Source organism: Adiantum capillus-veneris, chromosome 5 (genome assembly GCF_014529385.1).
Source record: "Adiantum capillus-veneris isolate H3 chromosome 5, ASM1452938v2, whole genome shotgun sequence".
Classification (NCBI taxonomy): domain Eukaryota; kingdom Viridiplantae; phylum Streptophyta; class Polypodiopsida; order Polypodiales; family Pteridaceae; genus Adiantum; species Adiantum capillus-veneris.
The window spans coordinates 142,464,230-142,474,509 of record NC_140935.1 but is presented as its reverse complement, the minus strand read 5'-3'; the positions used below and the strand labels follow the sequence as shown (position 1 = coordinate 142,474,509).

General features: G+C 43.1%; 1 protein-coding gene across 1 annotated transcript in view; it reads right to left on the bottom strand.

Annotated features, from left to right (window-relative positions):
- LOC147458203 (DDRGK domain-containing protein 1-like) overlaps positions 1 to 9,926 on the bottom strand; it is a 45,611-nt gene extending 35,685 nt beyond the window's left edge. Inside the window, exon 1 of the mRNA XM_086512909.1 lies at positions 9,768 to 9,926. Within this exon, the coding sequence (XP_086369035.1) occupies positions 9,768 to 9,863 (96 nt within the window). The 5' untranslated portion in view covers positions 9,864 to 9,926. The remainder of the gene's footprint in view (positions 1 to 9,767) is intronic.
- Positions 9,927 to 10,280: the final 354 nt, after the last annotated feature.

The following is a 10,280-nucleotide window of genomic DNA, read 5'->3' as shown; positions in this document are numbered from 1 at the left end:
CGCGAACGCGAAGAAAGACGTACATCATTAGATCGCGAGCGTGAACAAGCGCGCTTGGCGGCCGAGGAAAGAAAGGCAATCTTGGATCGCGAACGCAAAGAAAGACAAGCAGAATTGGATCGTGAGCACAAAGAAAGAAAAGCCGACTTGGAGCGTAAGCGCGGGCAAGCGCGCTTGGTGGCCGAAGAGAAAAGGGTAGCCTTGGAGCATGAGCATGAGCAATCGTGCTTGGCAGCCAAAGAAAGAAAGGCAGCTATTGAGATTGAGCGTGAGCAAATACGCGAAGCCCAACGAGTAGCGGCCGAAGACAGACGAGCAGCCTTGGAGTTAGAGTGTGAGGCGCACAGAGACCAACGCATGCAAGAGTTGATCCTACAGGTACTCACCTCGAAATCCGAGCCGGCAAAAGATGTGGGTGGTTCATCAAGTGGCGCAAGCCGAGATTCGGAATCCAACAACCCCGTCACCAAGAAGTTGACATTCAGTAAGTACGACGGTAAGATAGATGGTAGTGTTATTCATTCTTGGTTGCATCAATTTAATACTTATTTTGCAACAATTAAGACGACACGAAATAGCAAGGTTTTAACGGCAACCATGTACCTTGCCGGTGATGCCATTAATGGGTACCACGCATGGCAAGAGGCACAGTTGGCCGCGCACCTAGAGGCAGCCGACGAAGACGGGCCCCTTTCCTTCAATTGGGCCGACTTCCAAGACAAGCTCAAGGCGCGGTTTATGCCTCCTCAGTACCTAGCGCGATTAAAAGAAGATTGGCACAATCTCAAGCAAAATGGTATGCCAGTCATGTCTTTTTCTAACCGCGTTTTGCAGCTCAGCACCCAATTACGCAAATCGGATGATGAGCGCAAAGAGGCTTTCCTTTTTGGGTTGGACGAATATATCAAGTTTAATGTAGAAGTCTTCGACCCCGTGGATCTCAACAAGGCGGTAGCAATTGCTCTCTCCTAAGAGATGAAGCACAACAAGGGAAAGCCTAAGGAGAACAAGTCGTCTCAAAGTACCTCTCAGACTTCTCAGAACCCTCAGAATGGTAAGAACGGTAACTCTTCTAGCCAATCTTCCTCTAATCCTTCGGAAAAGAATGAATCTAAGGGTAAAGCTAAAACACCTGCTAAACCTAAGCTAAACCCGGATGAAAAAGCCGCAAAAGGAATTATAGGAGGATACATAACGGCGGAAGAACAAGTCATTTATGCTAAGGAAGGTAATTGTTATCAATGTCACGTCAAGGGTCACATTAAAGCGGCTTGTCCTAAGACAACCCCACCTAAAGAATCTAAGACACCCGTAGCAACCACAAGCACTTTAATAAACCAAACTGAATCTTCTCATGTCTCTGACACACACATTGATGAGTCTCTCATGAAGTGTTATGGTCATGTGAAGGGTCAGCGTTTTGTCATATTGTTTGATCCAGGCAGTATGCATGATGTGATTAGTATCTCTCTTGTAGAGAAAGCCCGCCGCCTAGAGGTTAGTTAAACATCTCCTCTCGAGGTGTATGGCTTCGCTCCCGGTATGGACTCTCTCATCATGAAAGAGTGCCTTAATGTGTTGTTTATAGTTCAACAAGCTGCCTTTCGTAGGAAATTTGTCGTGTCTCCTCTTTCAGGATGTGATATGTTTTTGGGCATTAGATGGTTTTGTGAGCATAACCCTCTCATTGATTGGGAGGACAACACTCTCATGCTAAATGCCAAAAATGACTCTCCCATGATCATTCGTGCTAAGGAGTGTCTGCATTCTTTAATTCTCATTTCTCATGTGCAGGCAAAGCGTGAATTACGACGAGGAGCACAAGCAGCATTCATCTATGCCTCTCCAGTTACCCAGAGCATTCAGGCTCCAAATAGGTATTCAACTTTGTTTACCAAGTTTAAGCGTCTCTTTTTGCAAGATGATCTTCCACCCCGTCTCCCACCCGAGCGACCGGAGGACCATCGCATCGAGCTTACGAAGGGAGCACAGCCTGTCAGTAAGGCTCCTACCGTTTGAACAAGACTCATGAAGAAGAGTTAGAGCGGCAACTCACGGAGTTGGTGGCCAGAGGATTCATACGTCCTAGTGTAAGTCCTTTTGCTGCTCCTATTTTGTTTGTCCGCAAGAAGGATGGTTCGTCTCGTTTGTGTGTTGATTACAGGGCATTGAACAAGATGACTGTCAAGAACAAGTTTCCGATGCCTCGCATTGAGTATATCCTTGATAAGCTCAATAGGGCAAAGGTTTTCAATAAGGTTGATCTCAAGAGTGGATACCATCAGGTAAGGGTATTCAAAGGCGACATCTTCAAGACCGCTTTTCGCACAGAGCGAGGGCAATGGGAGTATATGGTTATGCCTTTTGGATTGACAGGTGTCGTGGGTACATTTAACCATCTCATGGTAGGCCATTTTGGTGATATGGTTGGTGTATGTGTGTTCATCTTTCTTGATGGTATTCTCATTTTTTTTGCATCATGGAAACAACATAAAAAGGATGTAGAAAGGATACTAACCCGTTTGGATGAGTGTCAAATGTACATTGCAGATAAGAAATCTGAGTTTTTTCTCACTGAAGTTACTTATCTGGGTTATATCATTTCTGCAGAAGGTGTCAAGCTAGACCCCGTGAAGGTGGAATAGGTACGTAATTGGGATTTGCCCAGAACTGCATATGATGTGCGTTCTTTTCTTGGTTTATGCCAAGCATATAGTTCGCACATAGAGAATTTTACACGCATTGGCGCACCCATGACTGATGTTTTGAAAGGGGTAAAGACACGCCAAGGACGCGTGGATTTACGCGAAGCAACCATTGAGGCTTTCGCACCTCTCAAGGTTGCAATGACAGAAGCGCCGTGTCTTATTGTTGTCTCTTGGGATGACCCCTTTGAGGTATGGACGGATGCGAGCAATGTCGCCATAGGCGTTGTGCTTCAGCAGCATGGTCGTCCAGTTGTTTTCCTTAGTCGAAAGCTCAATAGTGCAGAAAAGAACTATTCAGTTTATGATAAAGAACTTTTGTCTGTCATTCACTCTCTTAAGCATTGGAAGCATTTTCTTTATGGTAGAGAGTTTACAGTTCGCACAGATCACCAAGCCCTCAAGTGGCTCCAGTCTATACCTAATGCACATTGGAGTGATCGCCAAGCACGGTGATCACAATTTTTTGAGCAATTTAGAGGTTTGATTATGTGCCTGGAAAAGCTAACCCTGTTGCAGATGCGTTAAATTGCAAAGGAGAGATCCTGACTCTTGAGTCAAGATCCACAGTTTCTCTTCAGGGAGTGTCTTTTGACAGCATGAAGAACCAGTATGCGGATTCCGAGTTTGGTAAGCAATGGTTGCAGGCTCTTGCTTCCCAAGGGCCAAGCAACTATCTCATTCGTGATGGTTTGTTGTATTTTCGTCACTGTCTATGTGTGTTGCCCTCTCTCAGGACAACCATATTGCATGATGCACATGACTCACGGGTACACAGGGGAATGAACACCACTCTGGAAAAAATAGAATGATTCTTTTATTTGCCTAAAATACGAAAAGATGTGTTTCGTTATGTCACATAGTGCACTATTTGTCAAAAGGTAAAAGCTCATTGGGATAAGCAACAAGGCCTCTTCCTATTCTCGACGGACCTTTTCAGGATATTTCCACGGATTTTGTGACTAACCTTCCACCTATTTTGCATTCAAGGAACACTCAACGTTTGACAATTGTTGATCGTTTCAGCAAGTTTTGCATGTTGATTTCTTGTAAGGCCACAGTCACTGTACAAGATGTAGCACGGTTCTTCATTAAGCATTGGTACCCCCTCCATGGTTTGCCAAAATCGATTGTTCCACATAGGGATGTTAGTTCACGTCCAATTCTTGGCGCGCACTCTTTGAAAATTTTGGCACCAAGTTGAACTTTCATCGGCTTTTTATCCACAGTCAGATGGTCAAATAGAGATTTACAATCAGTTGGCTTTTGATGTTTTAAAGTCGTATGTGCATGATCAGCAGTCTCATTGGGAGCTCTATCTCCCATTGGTTCAGGCTATTGTGAATGACTCTTTTTCCTCTGCCATTGGTCGAACTCCATATGAGGTAGCTTTTGGCCATCCGTTCCAGTCACTGTTGACTCGCTCGGTCAGAGTCACTGTTGACTCGCTCGGTCAGTCAAATGCCTGATGCCAATGCTAAAAGTCAGTTCGTTGGATGAGATTTCTGAGTGTGAAGCTTCGGCTAAGCAAGGCTCGAGAATCTTACTCACGACAGGCCAACAAGCATCATCAGGATGTTTCGATCAAGGAAGGGGATTGGGTGTATTTAAGAATCATGAAGCAACGTCTTAAGCAAATTGGAAAGAAATGTCCTAAGTTGTCTTTTAAAATGTATGGTCCATTTCTTGTCATTAAAAAGATAAATGAAGTTTCGATGAAATTACAATTGCTTAACTCATGGTCAATGCACAACGTTTTCCATGTTTCTTGGTTGAAAGTGTTTCAGGAAACACCTCCAAAGGACATTTCCGAGGAAGAAGAGTCGGAGATCATCAATGAAGTTGAAGTCATGGAACCGGAGCAAGTGTTGTTGCATCGGTTTCGTCATGGTTCAAAGAAGCAAGTGAAAGTACTTTTTGAAGTTCAAGGATCGAGGAACCCACGAAGCAGTGTGGGTCGATGAAGAGTTTTTCAAAGATTATCCCGAATTGTTAGCAGCCTACAAGGAAGCCATGCAGATCGGTACCAGTACCTCACTTTAAAAAGGAGGGGATGTCACCTGCACATCTAACCCTATGTGCATGTGGACAAGCTACTTCATGACAAGGGTTCAGTTAGCTTAGGAAGTGTTCTGGCACCTTTATGGGTCTGTTCGCAGGCTGTGCATGTCCAGGCACTTAGAGTAGATGCAAATTCTCTAGTTGCACACAACATGATCATCAGCATTACCATCAGAATCCATCACGAGCATTTTACAGTGCACAGCACCTATTTTCCCTATTTTAGCCACTTTTCACTTATTATTAATAAGTGACTTTGTGGATAGGGCAAATTGGCCAAGCTACTATATAAGAAAAATAGCGCTAGCACTTTTTGGCAGAAGAGGCAACAAATACCATCTGGCAGTGCACCTTCTCGGCAAAACCAACAAGAAGTCCAACGTTTTCTCATAAGTTGCATTACCTAGTGTTTTCAACTTGCAAACTATCTTCAAGCCTTAGCGTTTTTGGACAAGCAAGATCGCCAAGCGCTTCCAGATTTCAGCCAGTCCTAGCGTTTTGCTCCATTGCAGATCGCTAGCAGAATTCAGCCAAGTACCAGTTTCAGCCAACATTTTTGGGGTTATCCACTAACGCAACAGAGCTTGCAGATTCAGCCCGCTATTCGCAGATTTCAGCATCTGCGTTTTCAGCGCGTCGTCGTCACCGCTGTCGTCACAAATATAGAGTCAAAACTCAACAGATACAAGATTTGCAAATTTCAACCCCTAGTGTTTTCAGTTTTCAGCCCGTCTCGTCGTCGCCATCATCGTCGTGACATTGTCGGCAAGACCATTGCATTTAGACCATTGTAGAGATTTGTGCAATCAATAGCAAAGACTTCTCTCGCAATCGAGAGAGGGGCCCTTGGAGGAGGGTTTGACAACATTCTGGTGTCGTATTCTTCTCTCTCTATCTCTCAATCTTAGCACCTTCATTCACAGTGTTTACCACTTGTTTGTGATCATTTGCACTCTCTCACTAAAGGAACGGAGGGCTCTCCCTTCCGTAAGTAAAAGGAACCCTTGAGCACAGTTCGGAGCACTCATCTTGAGCAAAGTTCAACATTCACTTCCGCTGCACCTTACACTTCACCCGCATATGTGCATGCCTACGGTATAGAGATGCTTGCTCCGTTGATGCTTCTTGGGACGAGAACGAGAGAGAGAGAGAGAGAGAGAGAGAGAGAGAGAGAGAGAGTAGGCCCAGTAGCCCGTAGAAGCTTCTTTAAACTACATAAACTATCCTTTAATGTTGGTGGTTGTGATATGATGGATCTGGTGTGTGTTGCTGTTTTTAAACTTATACACAAAAGAACATAACAGTTCAAAAGACACCTGGCTTTAAACAAAGGACAATGGTTAGCACAAAACAACTCAATCTTTGATTCATTTTTGTACATCACATTAGTGAGATAGTGTTTTGTATATAAGATAGTCAAGAATAACTTATTCTGAAGTGAAAGAGGCAAGGTTCGATAGTGATAGACAACAGCAAATCCAAAAAGATCCTAAGTAAAGATAGAGTCCTCCCATGCATCCATATAAACAAGACAACAGATTTGTTAGTCTTAAATACGTATTACAGGTGTCAACAAATCTATCATTTTTTATCCATGTCCTACTTAAAACCTTTTTAACTTATACCTACCATCCATGTAGTGTTAAATATCAACAAGTATCCATTCTCAAAACAGTAAGCCACACATGAAAGTGACGTGTTGTGTGTGTGCGCCCACCCTAACCCACGCACCATACTCAATGAGTCGACGGTAGGTCCATTGAGTATTGGCCTACTGTCTCATCAAGTTGATGAGAATAGAATAATCAAATCTGAAGCCAAAGAGCTGTATTATATCAAAAAATCCATGAGTCTCATCAAAGCTATAAATGAAAATATTAACAGAGAGGATTATACTCCAGTCAGAGTTTTAAGGCTTTGTTAGTCAGTAGCGAATAGTATGGATGCAGTTCATAGTCAGTTATGAAAGTTTTCCATGCTTTAACCAATTTTTATGGATAGTCCTCAAATGAACCGTCCATCCAAGAATAGTTCGCTTATAGCTAAAATATTCCTGAAATCATAAGAATCGAAATAATTACACAACGGTAAGTAATTTTGACTTAACCTGCAACCTAAAACCGCCAGAGTCAAAAACTACAATAGCTATGAGCAGGAATCCTATCTATAGACAAGGAAAGACCACCTCCCAACACCTGTCAACCTAACAAGGAATTATAGACAGTGGGTCCATCAAAGCCTATAGACAAAAACCTCCAAAGCCAGCAATCTGGTCCCCAGCGTTTTGGTTCCCAACTTTCTGGGAAAACCTTGTGCTTAGGACGAATGTGTTGCTAGTTTTAGACTTATAAACAAAAGAACAAAACACTTCAAAAGACAGCTGGCTTTAAATAAAGGAAAATGATTAGCACAAAAACAACTCAGTCTTTGATTCATTTTTGTACATCACATTCGTGAGAATGAGGTATCATTCTAGTGTTTTGTATATAAGATAGCCGAGGACAACTTATTTTGGAGTAAAAGAGGCACGGTTCGACGGTGATGGACAACAGCAAAGCCAAAAAGATCCTAGGTAAAAATAGAGTCCTCACTTGTATCCATATAAACAAAACAACATATTCGTTATCCTTGAATACGTATTACAAGTGTCAACGAACCTATCAATTCTTATCCATCTCCTACTACTTAAAACCTATTTAACTTATACCATCCATGTAGTGTTAACCATCTGTAAGTATCCATTCTCAAAAAATTAAGCCACATATGAAAGTGACGCGTGTGTGTATATACATATATAGATATAGATATATTTAGAAGCCAACTGATGAGACAACTCCGGTGTGGATGTCGAAGGAGAAAATAGCCGTTCATCTTCAATTGTGTGTGTGTATATGTGTGTGTGTGTGAAGATGAACGGCTATTTTCTCCTTCGACATCCACACCGGAGTTATATGTGTGTGTGTGAATGTGTATGTATGTCTATGTGTATGTGTATGTGTATGCATGTGTATGTGTATGTGTATGTGTATGTATGTGTATGTATATGTATATGTATATATGTACATATGTATATGTATATATGTACATATGTATATGTATATGTATATGTATATATATATGTATATGTATATGTATATGTACATACATGTCACGTGACACATCCAACCCTATATGCCGTGGACAAGCTACGGCATCATCAGGGTTCCGTCAGTCTAGTCAGCCTAGATTAGAAGTGATCTGGCACTTTTGTGAGTCTATTCGTAGACCGTGCATGCTCAGTCACTTAGTGTAGATGCATATCCTCTGGTTGCACACAGCATGATCATCAGTATTCCCTTCAAAATCCATCAGATTCAGTCAGGGGAATTTTCCAGTGCATTTAGCCTATTTTCCCTATTTTTGGTATTTTTCACTTATTATTTTAAGTGACTTTCCAACAAAAGTAGATAGGGCAATTTTGCTAAGTTAATATATAAGCAAACCCAAGTTAGCACTTTCTGGCAGAAGAGGCAGCAGGAGCACCGCTCAACAGGCAACTTCTCAACAAGACCCCAAAGGCTTCTAGCGTTTTTGCTCTTCAGCAGCTTGGCTAGCGTTTTTGGACAAGACGCAGCAGATCAGCCAGCGTTTTGCATTTGCAGATCCATGACGACAAGACCACAGCAGATCAGCCTAGCGTTTTTGCATTTGTAGAACCTCGGCGACAGAAACACCATTTTCAACCCTAGCGTTTTTGCATCTGCCAGCAACCTCAGCGTTTTGCAGATCTATCGCGACAGAACCAACCCTAAGACCAGCGTTTTCAATTTTCAGCAGTTAGTACCCGCAGATCAAGTCCCGAACCTCGCAGATCTCACCTTCCCGCAGCAGTTCCTCGTCGCACGGTCAGTTTTCGCAAGGTTTACAGTTTCAGCCCGGAAAACGCAAATTTCAGCATCTACGTTTTCAGCGCGTCATCCTCGCATCATCGCCATTGACATCGTCATCGACATAGAGTCAAAATTCAGCAGATAGAAGATTAGCAAATTTCAGCCCATAGCGTTTTTGGACAGCAATAGAAAGACCGCAGATTTCAGCCATAAGTCGTCGTCGCCATCCCCATCGTCGTCACTGGCATAGTCCCAAGTTGCATCAATCCATTGCATTGTGATTGTACCAGTTTGTGCAATCATAAGTAGACCACTCTCGCCGACGAGAGTGGGGCCTTCGGAGGAGGGTTTTACAACGTCTTTGGTGTCATATCTCTCTTCTCTCTCTATCTCTCAGTCACATACACTTGCACGCACAGTATACATTCACTTTGTTTGTGATCATAGCACTTTTCATTAAGAACGGAAGGCTCTCCCTTCCATAAGAACAAAAGGAATCTTGAGCACAGTTCGGAGCACTCATCTTGAGCAAAGCGCAAACATTCATTCCGCTGCGCCTAACAATACACCTTCATCTTATCATCATTATTGCAAGCGGACACACTCTATCAATTGAAGGTGAACGCAACAGCTATTTTTTCCTTCGACATCCACACCGGAGTTGTCACATCGGTTGGCTTCTATACATTGTGTGTGTGTGTGTGTGTGTGTGTAAGTGCACCAAGAAGGTGGGCAATCACATGAGATGCATAATCCTAACACATACAAACTTGGAAAAAGCAATATGTGCGAAAGATTGTCCAAGTTGTGGCCAATGAAAGTGACCACTCACAGAAACATTATTCCACTTGACTTTGGTTCACGGGGAAAGCAAAAAATGATCAAGAGCTTGTCTCAAAGCATTCAAAGTCTCCTAAAAAAACAGCCTATAGAGCTCTGCATCTACATACTAAACCTTAAGGCCATCAAAGGCAACTACAAATCCTCGCCCTCACTCCCCTGCTCTTTCTATGAGGTTTAACGTGTTATATTGTGGTGTATGCTCAGTTTGGGCCTAATCCCCGTGCACACCACAATATGCTGTAAACTCTTGAAATACGACTATACGATAAAGGAACGAGAAGAGACAAACCTGAGGAGGAGGAGGGCGAGCGCGTCGCCTGAAGAGAAGAAACAATGGAAGCAAGAGCAGCAGAAGCGTACTTACGACCACCACCAGCGGATCCATTTGACCTGTATACCCGACCGACGAGTCTTGAACTCAAAACGAGCGAGTTACATCTCTCTCTCTATATATATATACACTAGCTTGCGCTATATATATATACACTAGCTTGCGCGACCCACTCCCGCCTAGCTCGCTCTTACTATGACACAAATTAAATTAATGACACGTGCCAGAACTTTGAGCGGCTCTCTCTTTGGATGGATGTTGTCACACACAAACGCGCGCACACACACACACAAAGTCTTGTATCCAGTTCTCATGGGTGGTCCTCCCTCTCTCTCTCTCTCTCTCTCTCTCTCTCTCTCTCTCCACACAGATCAGATGTGGTCGGATGCTACCGGAGCATATTTGTCTAGCTCTCCGGTTTCTCTCTCATCGTTAGACTCTCTCTCTCTCTCTCTCTCTCTCTCTCTCTCT